Source organism: Cyprinus carpio, chromosome A25 (assembly GCF_018340385.1).
Source record: "Cyprinus carpio isolate SPL01 chromosome A25, ASM1834038v1, whole genome shotgun sequence".
Taxonomy (NCBI): Eukaryota; Metazoa; Chordata; class Actinopteri; order Cypriniformes; family Cyprinidae; genus Cyprinus; species Cyprinus carpio.
Window position 1 is genome coordinate 17,427,473 of NC_056596.1, and position 15,000 is coordinate 17,442,472.

At 37.0% G+C, this 15,000-nt stretch overlaps 1 protein-coding gene across 3 annotated transcripts in view; it reads left to right on the forward strand.

The window, feature by feature from the left end:
* LOC122135638 (WW domain-containing oxidoreductase-like) overlaps window positions 1-15,000 on the forward strand; it is a 193,225-nt gene that overhangs the window by 47,701 nt on the left and 130,524 nt on the right. For 2 of the 3 annotated variants that reach the window (XM_042715747.1, XM_042715746.1), the window contains exons 3-4: window positions 2,605-2,790; window positions 5,746-6,010. In XM_042715747.1, the coding sequence (XP_042571681.1) occupies window positions 2,605-2,790; window positions 5,746-6,010 (451 nt within the window). Of the gene's footprint in view, window positions 1-2,604; window positions 2,791-5,745; window positions 6,011-6,162; window positions 6,408-15,000 lie in introns of those variants that run through there. The other variant, XM_042715749.1, reaches the window with a different exon arrangement.

A 15,000-nucleotide genomic window follows, 5' to 3' on the forward strand; every position in this document is an offset into this window, starting at 1 on the left:
TACATATGATATGATATTATATATTATATATTATATAAAACTAAAAAAGCTAAAATATATTTTAAAAAAGTAAGATATATTGAATAGCTTTTAATATGAAATATTCTTAAATATTCACTAAATATAATTTATTTTTAGTGATATATTTCTTGTTTTACTATTTGTATCCACCTTATATTATATATTTTGTAGCTATGCAGCCACATACTGTAGGAGTGATAACTCTTATTTCCATGTCATGTTGTACCATAATCAGGCAAAGAAAAAAAAAATTATTGTGCTTGTTCTTTGGTCCTCTAAAGGTCAGCTAGAACATGTGCTGTTCGGTGTTTGTTACGCTGTGTGTTTCTAATGGGAGCACATGTGTAACTGTGGCCTCTGCACATTTCCCATGATCCTTTGTGTTTCCACTAATGCACACGCCTTTCCACATAGAACCTGAAGGGAAATATGAAGTGTACTTTTTTTAATGTCATAGAGAAGACTCATTAAAGCAGGGGCATTACAATTCCTCCATTAATTTTCCAGCAACCAGTTTTTAATTAATAGTGCAGGCAGTATTAAATATGGAGTACACAAATTGCCTGTGGGCTTCGTAATTAATTCTAATGTAAGAAATTAAAAATTGGTGGGGTGGATTCAGATTATTCTGCTGTATGGCCGTGGTTTCAGGACCACTGGAGCGACTGTCAAAGAAAAGATCTTGCCTGGACTTTCCAGAAACCTCTGTCCTTTGTCACGCAGTTGGATGAATGTCCATCTGCCCAGACCGACCCTGAAATACACTTGATTTGTTTTGATGTGTTTGAAAATTCCCAGAATCCCCAATTCAGGATGATTTGTTTACTCTGCACTTTTTTTTGTAAATGTGTTTTGTTTTTGTTTTTGCTTTTGTTTTCTTTGTTTTTTTTTTATGGGTTTGGTTTCTGTTTTGATTGTGGTATTGGTTAATATTTTTTTTTGGTTTTTAAAGGTTTGTTTGGTTTTGATTATTATTATTATTATTATTATTTTTATTTTGTTTTGTTTTGTTTGTGGTTTTCTTTTTTGTTTTTTGTTTTGTTTGTGGTGTTGGGGTCCGTGTACGTTCCATGTACTTTTGCGTCCATTCATTTTTCCATTTTTAGCCATGACGAAAAAAAGAAAAGAAAAAAGAACGGTTTGCTATGCTGAAAACCAAAATTAGAACCGTACACACAACATGCTGACAGAAAAAGTAAAATATTGACTTTTTTATAATAAAAAAATGTAAGAAAAAAAGTTTTCTTTGGCCAAATTAGAAGTAATATTTCTCCCGCATGTTTAGTTGAGAACTTGAGCTGTCTCTGGAAAATGCAGAGACCTAATACAAATATGATTTTAAAACAGATATCGCAGAATCCTGGGATTATATATTGGGGTATAATTTTGTGTGCTATCTGGGTCACTGTATTGGAGAGGACCATGCATGGTTGCTCAAAGTACGTATTGTGTTAGAGTGCTACTATATGGGGTAAATATATAAATAAAAATGTAAAATTATAACTTCTGCTACTTCTCCAGATGCAGACAGGCCCAGTTCCAGAATCAAAATACTGTGCTTCTGAAATCTGTGAGGGTGCTCTAGCCTTAATGTAGCCTACATCTGTTTTAACATATTTTTGCCCCCTCCCTTCATAATAATAAAAAGCTGTCACTCATTTCAGTTTATCTCGATCTCACAAAGTTTTATTATAATTAAAGAAGCTCAGTGAATCTATATTATAATGAGAGACTCCTGAGCGAACAGTACTTAACCAAACTGTGGCGGTGAGTGGATTCTAACTTAAAAGCTTGGCCATTGCGTTCAGGAAAAGAACAGAAAATGTCGGTGATTGGCACATTGAAAATAGAAACCTCAACAGAATTCAAACTCAAATACACACTAGAGCATTTGGAAAATATTTCACCAGTATCCCATTTCTACAGTTTCAACTGAGGTGCTCTTGCTTTCGCTTATAGCGTCTGTATAGAGATGCTAGACAATAAGTTTAGCATTTATATACATTAAAAAGAAAGCTTTATGTCATTTTACGATTTTTAATGAATTACAGGTTTTGAATAATGAAAGTTAGTTTGTGTCTGTTTATTCTATTCATCAGTATTTGAACCATTAAAGAAGAAAACATTTTCAATATTTAATTTCTGGGTTAAAAAAAGGAAAATTTAATGGATGAAAAAGTACACGGACCATTATCTTGGTTTGGCTTGGTTTTTGTTTTGTTTGTGGTTTTGGTTTGATTATATTTGGTTTATTTTTGATTCGTATTTGTTTTTTGTTTTATGGTTTTGGTTTTATGTTTTTTTTTTTTGTTTTGTTTTATGGTTTGATTATATTTGGTTTATTTTTGATTCGTTTTTGTTTTATGGTTTTTGTTTTGTTTGGGGTTTTGGTTTGATTAGATTTGGTTTATTTTTGATTCGTATTTGTATTTTTGTGTGTGTTTTTTGTGGTCTTGGTTTGGTTTTATGGTTTTTGTTTTGTTTTGTTTTGTTTGTGGTGTTTATTTTTTTTATTTATTTTTTTGTATTAGGCAAGAATGTGTTATTTGTACTCAATCGATTTCATTGTTTTCTCTCTCTGAAGCCGTTGCACATCTTAGTGTGTAATGCAGCGGTTTGCACGCAGCCCTGGAATTTAACGGAGGACGGGCTGGAAACCACCTTTCAGATCTGTCATCTTGGTCATTTCTACCTGGTTGAGCTCCTGCAGGACGTCCTGCGGCACTCCGCTCCGGCTCGTGTGGTGGTGGTTTCCTCAGAGTCTCACAGGTGAGACTTCAAAATTATCTCCCATTATTCCCTCATTTCATCTCTGAAGCATTTGTGCACAATTATCAATTTCCTCTCAGTTGTCACTTCACCAACAGTCTCCGTTGGTCACGTCTCCAGATTGATAATTTTGGGACAATAGAGAAAGTTGCTCTTTACAGTCATATTTATCAGCACATGCTAACTAGACCATGCTAACCATCAACACCCTGACCTCTTGGTTGAAAAACGGGCCACTTCTGTTATCAAATTCTCAAATGTGTGTACAGATAGTATGCAGAAAAGAGCTAATATTGGGGAGTATAATTGGGGAGTACTGTTCTTATAACATGATTATTAAATGTGAGTCCTTTGTAGAACATTTTCGGCTTTGGGAGTGTGAGGGTCCATTAGATTAACAAGCCCCCTGTGTCTTTCAGGGAACAAAATCTCAGTTCGCTCCCGCCAACAGTAAAATCACTAACTTGTTATCACAGTAATTCCTCCATTTAACTTTTACAGTTTATTTCCTTTTTATTATCTTCTTCTGCTACACCTGATCATTTTTGATCCTTACCTCCTCATCTCTATAAATTCCAGCGCCTTTAATACGTGGCCTTTTGAGCTCCCCATCTGACCTCTGACCCAGGAAGAGATTATATTTCCCAAAGCCGCAAGAGCCGTTAAACCTTGACACGGCCGTACGAGCAGCGAAAAGCAGCTCGGAGAGGGAGGGAAAGAATGAGGGGTTGGGGAAATTGAGGGTGGAAGAATAAAATGGAGTCAGCGGGGACGTTTATCTGCGCTGTAGCACTGGGGCTTAAGTGACAGGGCCGATAGGTGCTGGCATTTGCCTCCCGACTCCAAACAAGAGGACACTGATAGCGTGGACAGGAAACTCACCTCTGAAAACTCACACCAGATTCACGCCTTTATACTTCAGTCTCTTTATAGCAGGATACTGCAGTCATTAAATACCAGCCAGACCTGACCTTTTCATACCTCTGCTCTGAAAATAGCCTATTTCCACCCCAGAATGCCTCTGCTGGGAAGACCCTATGGATTATCCCGGCTGTGAGGTGATGACAAAGTCAACATGTGCAGAGGGATAGTGGGGATGGATATATAACAGCTCAACTGGGCAGTTCAGCCAAAAATACTAATAGCAAAAACATTCTTTGCTTGCATTCATGTCATTCCAAACCTGGTTTTCCTTCTTTTAAAGTTTTAAACAGTGCATGGTATTGTACTCTCAAAATTAAGTGAAATAAAATAAAAATTTAAATGAATAAATAAATATCATTTATTTGTTTGTTTGTTTATTTTGCATGAAGCTTTTTATTATCATTGCAATAGTTTTTTTTTTTTTATTCCCCATTGAATGCACAGAACTACTTGATGCCAAATGTTTTTTGGATTCTATGTGTTGAGTTACAATGTGTGCATACACAAATGACAATGAGGGCAAGATTTTTAATTTCAATTCAATTCAGTTCAAGTTTATTTGTATAGCGCTTTTTACAATACAAATCATTGCAAAGCAACTTTACAGAAAATTAAGTTTCTACAATATTTAGTAGTAGCTTATCAGTGGTGACTGTCAGTTTATGTGCATACGGCAGAAATGAATGAATAATGGACCATTTTTAGCAAAGATTATATTTATTAATTTATTTATTTATTTAAATTACTTTATTAATTTAACTCTATACACCCTGCTAATTTCATTCTTTGGGGGAAAAAGTGTTGATGTCATATTGGGTTTGGAAACAGGAGGGTGAATAAATTATATCTGAATTTTATTTTATTATTATTATTTTGTTTTTATTTTATTTGGTGAACTATTTCTTTAATTAACTAGTTTCCTTCCCATTTCCATAGTTCACACCTTTAGTATTTGTAACGATGCGATGCCCGCAGATGTTGTTGTTTACCCAAGCAGAGATGTAACGTGTCAAATACAAACACCGGCCGCACTGAGCTTGTCATACAGCGAACGTGATGTTTTGATTGGTTGTTTTGTAAAGCGCATAATTAAGAGGTAAATGTTGAATGCGATCTGCACTAGAGGAGGGACCATTCATTTTACTGCAGTTTCTTGGGACTGTTTACACACAAACACACACACACAAGGACACATCGAGAAAATATAATGTCTTGTGTTCAGGGGCCTTGTCAAACATCTGGTGTTTAACAGCTTAGTCAGAGCCAATTAAAGAACATCATGTCGTAGCTTTGATTTGCATTAAGCCAGACCTGGCCTGCCAAAGCTCATTTAGTTCATTTCTCCATCAGCTCACATTCTGGAGGTTATTCCCGCCTGTTAAACTTAGACTTGAGACTTAAGTCAGACTGTAGTTGGTGAGAAATCAATTTTGTCACTTATTTCAATATTGACTGCAAAATGAGAGTTCTATTATCATTTATTTACCTTCCAAATTCCAAACCTGTATGACTTTCTTTCTTCTGTGAACACAAAAGTAGATTTTAAAGAATGTTGGAAACCAAACAGTTTTGGTGACTGTAGACTTCTATTTGGACAAATCAAAAACAAAGACATGAAACTACTGTAGATGCAAAACTAGATGCCAAACAAGACACAAAACATAAAAAACTGAAGTAAACAAAACAAAAAACTAAACTAAACACCTACAAGAAAACAAACAAACAAACAAACAAACATAAAACGGACACAAAACGGTAAAACACACAAAAAAACACAAAACAAAGCATAAAAAACAACATAAAACAAAACAAGACACATACAAGTAAACAAAAATAACACACACACACAAAAAAAATGCATACAAAAAAACAATATATATATATTTTTTTTTTAATTAAGTTAAAATAAGACATAAACAGCAAACCACACACAAGCCACAATCAGAAAAGAAAACTGTTTTCAGAAACATTTCTCAAAAGAAGTGTCTTCTGTTTTGATTTTAATATGAATTGCTGGTTGTTGTTTGTGAAGTTCACAGATCTGGTGGACTCGTGTGGGAAGGTGGAGCTGAAGCTGCTTTCACCTCCGCAGAAGGAGTACTGGTCAATGCTAGCCTACAACCGTGCCAAACTCTGCAACATCCTCTTCTCCAACGAGCTGCACCGCAGCATGTCGCCTCACGGCGTCACCTGTAACGCACTGCATCCTGGGAACATGATGTACACCTCCATCCACCGCAGCTGGTGGCTCATGACCCTGCTCTTCACCTTTGCTCGACCCTTCACCAAGTCTATGGTAAGAGCAAGATATGTCATTTTTCCTTTTCCACTTGATGTAGTGGACAATTAGGAATGCTCCTGAGTTTTTTTTTTTTTTTTTAGTTTTTAAGCAGCTACTACTTCATCATCATAACTAAAATGGCAACCGATTTTGAATGTTGTTCGTAGGCATCAACAACACGTGTCACACAATTGGCTTTCTTCATGTGAAGCACACTGTAGACTTGATATACGGCTAATTTGATTGGAGTTTGATTTTAGTGTGTTGCTGCAAAAACATGTTCATTACATGAATGAACCCTAAGATGCATAAAAATGTGCTGGGCGTAACAGAACTTTTCCAATATACTTTTTTTTTTATTGAAGTATTTTTGATGGTATTTTCTATTATTGCATTAAATATAGTAAATATAGTAATGGTGCACCAATATTAAAATTTTGCCTGATACCAATAAACTGATTGATTGATTGATTCATTCATTCATTCAATGCTATGGCCAATAAATGGCTGATTTTAAAATTACATACTATTTTGTGTAAATAAATAAAAAAAAAAAAGTTTTAAATGTTGCAAATTACATTTTACAGTACAGTATGAAAAATCTGTCAATTTTGGGATTATTTAACAATGTTAATGGTTATTTGTGCTTTTAAATAAATAAATCTAAAATTTGACCGATAACCGATATGGTACCGATATACTGTAATTATTGTATATATTTATACATTTAATATATTACTCATATTTCTCTCTACTTAATTTCTTTTCACTGAGCTTGTCACTATGTTCTAGTATTTCTTTTCTGGATGAATTGTGATGCTAGCTTAAAAATTAGCCTTCTCATTGGGAACCTACGATACCTTGAAATGCAACAGTAGCTTGCTAGACTGAAGAACAAAGCTATTGTGTCTTTTGTCTGTTGCATATATGATTTTGTGATATAGGGGTTCTTTGTTTTCTTTATTTCACACCATCTGTAAATGTACACCTGCTTTCATGTGACTGTTTTTTCAGGTACGGTGGTTGGTACTTGATTTTTTTTTTGAGTTCCAAGAAAGTTTCACTAGTATGTTTTTGGGTTCTTAAGCAGGAATCGCCTGTAGTTAGCGCGAGTGTGTGTGTGTGTGTGTGTCACGCTGCCTTAGCGCTGCTCATATACCCCAGCGCCGCATAAATCAGGCGGGCAGCTCTTCCTGTAGGCAACACTCTGCCGTTTTAGCCCGAAGAGCCGAGTCACATACACTTACAGAGACAAACTATAAAATTCAACATCCTCATAAATCATAAAGTATCTGCCTGTCTCGCACCTGAAGCATTTCCTTCCGCTTCTGATATGCTGTAGGCCACACAATGCATTTGATGTATTCTTTGTTTTAATATTGGTTGAAAACTCTGAAGGCAGGTTTTGATGTAGTGTTGAGTATTTCAGAGGAGCTGATTATGTATTAAAGAGATGGGTATGAATATGGCAGAAGTTTATGCGCACAGCCCAGTCGTAACTCAGAACTGCTCATTTCTTCAGCTGTCGGTCATGTTTGATGGACGTCGGTGTGGAGCAAGGCATTCTGCTGCATGAAAAGTGTGCTGCTGTTTCTGAACTGTGATTTGGTCATTTGACTTTTTTTTTTTCATCTCTTGTCTGTGGATGAGCCCTTGTTTAACATTTCATATGTTTTGAACATGTAAAGAAGAACCAAAGTTTTAGACGTGTGTTTCCTGAAGAAAATATCAGTGCTTGTAAGGTAATGAATCACGATTCAGTTTGCATATTTTCCAATGATGTTATTCCTGATTTTTAATAGATTTCACTCTATGGTGTATTATTTATAGTGTATATTAAGTTATTATTATTATTATTATTATTATACATATTATTTATTTATCTGTATTTAAAATAGTAATTATTTTCTCTATATATTTTTAAAATAGATCATTATCATTTTTTTAAATGGATGTTAAATTATTTGAATAGATCTATAATAATAGAGACTGGTTACATCTTTACAAGTTGTTAATACTTACTAACTTTGTTTATTTATTTATTTTCTAAAGTGTATTAAGCATAAATTATATTATTTATAAATAATATATATTATCCTAAGCTGCTGCTATTGTTATTATTATTATTAATCAGTATAGTAATTATTTTCACCATATATTAAGTGCAGCACAGATGACACTGAACATAGGAAAACCCCAGTTCTTACCAAGGTATTAATTTTTCTTCTCTCTCCCTTTTTTGAAACCCCTCAAATATTAGTGAACTTTACACAAAACAGTGCTGTTATTTTATTTATTGGTTATGAGGTTATGATGATGGTATCATTTTAATTGCTTGCAGTCTCATATGGGATGCTGGGAAATTGTTCAAGGTTGCAAAGCTCTGCATAATGTTGACAGGAAGAGCCTGGAACGATATTACACCCAAGCTCAGGAAAACGCCTTTGTCTTCTCCAAGAAGCTGTAGGTGATTTATAACTGCGCAGTTCTAGAATAAAACCTCTTATTTTGCTGTTTTATTGCATCTGAGTGGGACACTTACATTTAGTTTAGTGTTTTTTAACAGTTTGATACATAGATGCTTCAAAAATCCCAATAATTAATTAATTTATTATTATTATTATTATTATTACATTTATTTGCCTCAATTTGTCTCAAAAAAAAAAAAAAAAAAAAAAAAAAAAAATATATATATATATATATATATATATATATATATATATATATATATATATTATATATATATATATATATATATATATATATATATACAAAGGATGTTGCAGTGTAATTCATAAATCCGAATATCATCATATCTTGTAATTTGTAGATCATTTTCCGTTTTGCTGAGTTGATAAAAATTCATTGGGAAGGAGGCAGACTGATATCTGACTTTAACTCTCATGACTGTGTTCATCTATAATCTGTACATCAGATATGTTCTGCCATGCATCTCTCCTGCTCTCTTTGTGGCCTGCAGTTGTACATTAGGCCCATGCTGATCTCCAGATGTGTTTAGCTTTGATAAGAGTGGAGTAATTTTCTCCTCATAATAATCAAGTGGTCTCTTGTGCTGAGCAGAATTGACGGTACTGATCTTTCCTGGCATATGGATGTCCTGTCAGTGAGAAGCAGGGATAAAAATGCATCATTCCAATGACTTCCAAAAATTCCCCCAAAAAATGCATTTGCATGAACAAATTTAACATTTCCAAGAAATTAGTTTTTATAAGATCTGCAGTGGTTTGTGCTTGTTAGATATTTTTGCTCAGTGTCAAAAAAGGTCATTTTTGATACTTCCCATGTGGTTTTATGTGAAATACTGTACGTCCCCGAAGCCTCTGTAACATTTTCATTTATGTAGTCAAACAGCTGTTTTAGCATGTTTGGTTTGACATTTCTTAGACGGTTGGGTATTGTGGCATCTTATAGCTGCTTGATGCTTTGGGACATGAAGCTGCTGGGAAAATCACAGCCGCCCAATCAGCACCCCACCTTCCCCCCGTCATGCTTCTTCACAATCGCTTCATTGGGATCCAGTCCGGAGTGTTTTCAGCAGTTTAGCGCAATTATTTTCCCCAGGATTGTGCCTCAGGCACTCTGCTACCTTTTTACATATGCAGGGGCTGAACTTTTGACCATGGCCCAATAGTCATACATTAGCTGATGGTTTGCTCTAAAAGGGGGACTTTAACAAGTTCCTCTGTGCATTGGTAAGTGTCTCGCCTCTCGCCTGTGAGATAATTTAACCAGCCCGCTGTGAGACTGCTGCCAGTGCTTCCTTATGGGAGTCTAAATCTCTCTCACTCTCGGTCCCTTTGTAAGCCGAGCGAAAGAAGGAGATGCTGTTGATGGATCTTTCCTCACGCTCGGCTAACGAGGGCTCTGCTTCTATTAGTACACTACAGAGGCATTACCCATTCTCTCTCGCTCTTCTTTAATGAAGTCTCATCACCCCGAGCAGCTCAGATTTATCCCACTGCTGTCGCACTGCGATGAGCCCTGTCAGCGTGGCGAGTGTCCCCCGGTAACCGGTTGTAAGGTCAGGTGTTGTTATCTGCCTGTACATGGGTCCTAGCACGGCAGCGTCGCAAGCGGGGCTGACAGGCGCTCAGTGGAGCGGAGCGAAGTGGGGCAGAGGTCTACACCCAGAGCCCCTTCCGCTGCAGCGGGACACAATGAGCTGCCAGCAGCCCTAATGGGCTCATAATTGGTGATTAGGGCCTGCAGGTTGAGAAAAGAACCGGTTCACTCAGCCTATGGGAATGTTTTCCACTACAGGCTGCTGTGCTGTCTTCTAGCGGAGCACTCGGCCTGGAACGACCCATTAGTATATCAAATCTAATGGCCACTATAGCCACTCTCGCCCTCTGGATATATCTGACAATATTCCTGCTCGTTTTCAAGGGTTTTTCCAGATCAGTGTTTCCCAACCCTGTTTCCGGAGGTACCCCAACAGTAAACATTTTGTGCACCCATTTCAGATCTTGCAGTGTCTACTAAAGAGCTAATGAGTTGGTCCAGGTGTGTTTGATTAGCAAAAGCTTGAAAATGTGTTGGGGTGCCCCCAGGAACAGGGTTTGAAAACACTGTTCTAGATCAGAGTTTTTAAACCTGTCCCGGAGGCCAGAACCACGCATTTTGTGCATCACCTTTAGGGTTGCAAAAGGATGAAAAAAAAAAAATCAGGTAAATTTCCAGGAAAGTTTCCAAAAATTCTAGAAAGTTTCTGGAAAATTACCGGAAATTTTCCATCCCTTTGCAACCTTAGTCTCCTTTATTGGACATACCTAATCCAGGTCTTGGAGTACCTTCTGAGCTGATGAGTTGATCCAGGTGATTAGGAAGAGTTCGGAAATATGTGGAGTTGGGATGCCTACAAAAACAGAGATGTTAAACACTATGGGTCCTAGAGACTGCCTCCCCCAGCATATGCATTTTGCATATCCCCTTTGTCTGATGCAACCATTTCAGGTTGTGGAGTCTCTGCTTATGAGCTGATATCCTGAATCAGGTGTGTTTGATTAGGAAGACATGCAAAATGTGTGGGGGGAACATGGTTGGGACCCACTGGTCTAGATAACAAGACTCGAGACATACTAAGTTTGTTTTAGGCAGTTTTCACCTTGCTTTGTTTTGTCCGAACCAGCATTCAGTTCCACCCCGTTGGGACCTTCTGATCTCTTTTCATGATTTTCTTCCCTTGTTTCTAAAGAACAACTGACAGGTGTATCTGCTGCAGAAGACATGCAGCATTGGGAAATCCATTATCAGTAGTGCTTAAGTTCTGACGGATTGCTTTCATCGCAACTTTGATCTGTTCTGAACTCCACATGAACCGTACCTCAGACCCCAGTTTTCAAGCGGACCCGGACACCAAGGTACCAGCCCACAGGTCCAGGTGAACCCCAACAAATGGCCTGTCAGACATTCCACTACATAGAAATGGTCTTTTACAGCCCTTCTGCAGTTAAATTGGATCCAACATGGGTACAGTAGGTTCAAAGCAGCGGACTGTGTGAACTACGCATGTAAACAGCACAGCGCCTCGTCCTGCATAACTCTCTGGTTAGAACTGAACATCAGACCTTGAATAGACTTTAATCTTTAATCTAATTGAGTGATATGTTGGCTTGATGTTACTCCATTCTCTCTCCATCTCTCTCACCTACCCTCGCATTACCTATTATGAGCCTGGAAGACAATCTGAGACCTAAAAGCACACAATCCCATTTGCTTGTATTGACATGTGTGTCTCAACTCAATCCTATTACCAGGATTATAGTCTACCAAGACACACCATTTCATTAAAATAAAGTGTGGGTCTAGAGGCAACCACACACATACATACACTTGCAGCTCTTTGGAGCAAGACACTTTTAGTAGGAAGCCAAGCAAATACTTTATTGCATGATCAGCCGATGTGGCCAGGAAGGTGTCTGAATCGATAAAGGACCAATCAGAGGCAGGCAGGCAGCTTTCGGGCGAGCCCTGGAGCTGTCATGTCATTCCGAGTTGACCCCCAGTCAAAGTCACACAGCGGCCCATCCATCTGAGTGCGTGGAGCTCATTCCGTGTTCATCTGAAGACCATCAGATCTAGCACATGAATGCAAGCGGAATGAGACGATGACTTCCAATGACTTGCATTGATGATGTTTGAGAGGATTCTGTCGCTTCGATTAATTCTTCAGGGGTTTCTTATTTGCTTTGGCCAGGGATGGTTCATTATAGGCTGCATCATGAAATGCCATTTTTATTCAAAGTGTAATAGAGAGATTGCAGGAAATTATATGAAGAAGAGGACGAGTGGTATTAATGCAGTGTTCATGCCATGTTGGATTTATTGTAATGTTAATAATGTAATTACAGTCTGTAATTACAATTTAATTACAATGTAATGACATTTCTGCTTTTTTTTTACACAAAGTAAGCCGTTTAATGGAAAGCTGGGAAGTTATACATTTGGTAATTCTGTCATGATCCATAAAAGATTCAATTTGCATGAGTGGCATGAAATTTTGTCTTCATGAATGTGTTGGAGCACATGTGTTAATGATTATGCTATGGCTTCGACAATCACAATGTTTGGTTTCTGTGAAAAAATATGGCACAGTCCCTCTCCTGGCGTATTTGCAAGCCCCACCTCTCAAAACAACCCTAACCCAGAATTCCCAACTAAAATCAGGCTTCCAGAGCCATATCTACCCTGATAGAGGCCTGTTTTTTGTGACATGTGGTTGATGGACTATTCTTTAAATTGATTTAAAAAATGTACGTAAGCAGTTGATCTTCCACCCTAGATTACCTATTGATTTTTAATATGAAAAGCTCATTATACAAACAGTAACTGCAACACCAAAAGCTAGCCAACCTTTGCATAAATCCTTTAATTGAATTCCCAGAGCCTGTGGTTCTACATTTTTTTTAATTAAATCCATTTCTTTTCCTTTTTTTCCCTTTCTTCTGTAAGTGTTGGTGTTTAATTTGCATGCTGTGAAGTGGGTCCTGTCCTAGATAAAGTGCCATTGATCCTTATTAAAGCACACCTCTAGGCCTGCTGAAAACCAACTGGGAAAATTAAATGTGTTCATGGTGCATACACTTATTCCCTGCATGATCGGATTAGAGAGGGAATGGGAGAGAGCGAATAAGAGTTAAAACGGAGAAAGAGGGTAGTGAATGGAGAACGGAAAATAAAACGAAGAAAAATGGAGAGACAGAATGATATTGAGGGGAAAAAGTAGAGAGGTGAAAAGATTAAGAGGGAAAAATGAAGAATTATTATTGATTTGGCAAACATTATTACATTATGTTTCTCCAACCGTCCCAAAGAGACACCATTGGGCCTGAAATTAAATTCTGAGCAGTTTCATCACAAATCCAGCCATGTATTTTTCACATTGACCATCTAATAGCTTATAGATGGCTTTATCAAAGCTGATATTAATATTTTTCTAATTGGCTTTTGTGTGTCATCGGGTTATGAAGAGTGGTTACTCTCATTTGTTTGGCTCTTTGTGAATAAGTAACTACTTAATTTCATTTGTAATGATCGTCTGAAGTCTTTCCAGAGAACCCATGACCTTCGGCGACCCCTCCGCTTTATTCAACGCTGGTTATTAAATATCTATGATTGTGTTCACCTCATAACAAGGGAGAGTAATTGTTAATTAGAAATGATTTGACAAAATAAGACTGAAAATTTTATAGAACATTGATGTTCCTGTTTCTTTGACATTGACATTGATCACCCATTGGCCAGATCAGGGCCAATCAGATGATGACGTGTTTATAGCATGTTCCCTTCAGTACTGAAATAGTAGGCACATAAATGCATAGATAGGGACCAAAATTAACATCTTGTCACACTTACCATTGACAGATAAATTGAGAAAATTAAAGACATAAATCTGATTTTGTCTGATAAGTCAAGCATCACTATTATTATAACTCCTATTTAAAGTTAGGGTTTTGAACAAAGTCCTGTGAGGCTTGAGGATTGGTGTTCTACGTGACTGGATAAGCAATAAAAAGCATGAGAAAATGAGTGATTTGCATTGATTTATGGCAACAAATCAAAAAAACAAAACAGAACTAAACACACACGCACACGCAAAACAAAACGAAAAAAAAAAACAGAAAGCAGAAAAAAAATGAAAGAAAAAAACAGCAAGAAACAAAACAAAGAAGAGAAACAAAACAAACACAAGTCATAATACAATTACAAAATACAACAGAGAACAAACCAGCTATAAACACCAAAGGGAAAAAAGACAACAATTGTAAAACAGGAAAAACAAAACTCTCACATACACACAAACACACACAAAAGAAAACAAAAAACTAAACAAAAATAGGCCATAATACAAAACAACTAAAAATACAGCAAAACACAAAACAACACCAAAACAAAACACAAAACAAACAAATATGGGTCATGATATTACAAACACAAATAAAAACAAAGCACAACAAAACTAAACAAAACATAAAAGCATAAAATAAAAGGTTGTTATTACTATTACTTTAAATTGACCAACAAACTGGCCAGCACTGTTTTGTTAGCTCATCAAAGCCAATTTTACTTGCAATTTGTCACTTGGCAAGTGTTAATTTCGGATGGAGACCACACATGAACACTCCCACACCTGATGTCATATTCTCACACATGCTAGTTAATGCTGACATAGAGTGAAGCAGATGGAGTTGACGGGTAGCCTTTTGCTTCCTTGGGTCTGATGGCTGTTTAACGGAGTCTCTGTCTGTAGCGGCTGTGCTTTGCCTGCGCTGATCAGTGGCCGCAGACAGTAAGATTTATCATGTATTTGTGCTTGTTGATTGCCAACAGAGGTGACTGTCTCCCAGCGGTGCTGTATGCAGACTGCTGCTGAATCAATAGGGATTAACCTTTGACCCCTGGACGCATACTTATACACACACTTGCCATCCGCACACACACCTCCATTTCATCAGTTTCACTTAAACACAGCCACTCACTCAATA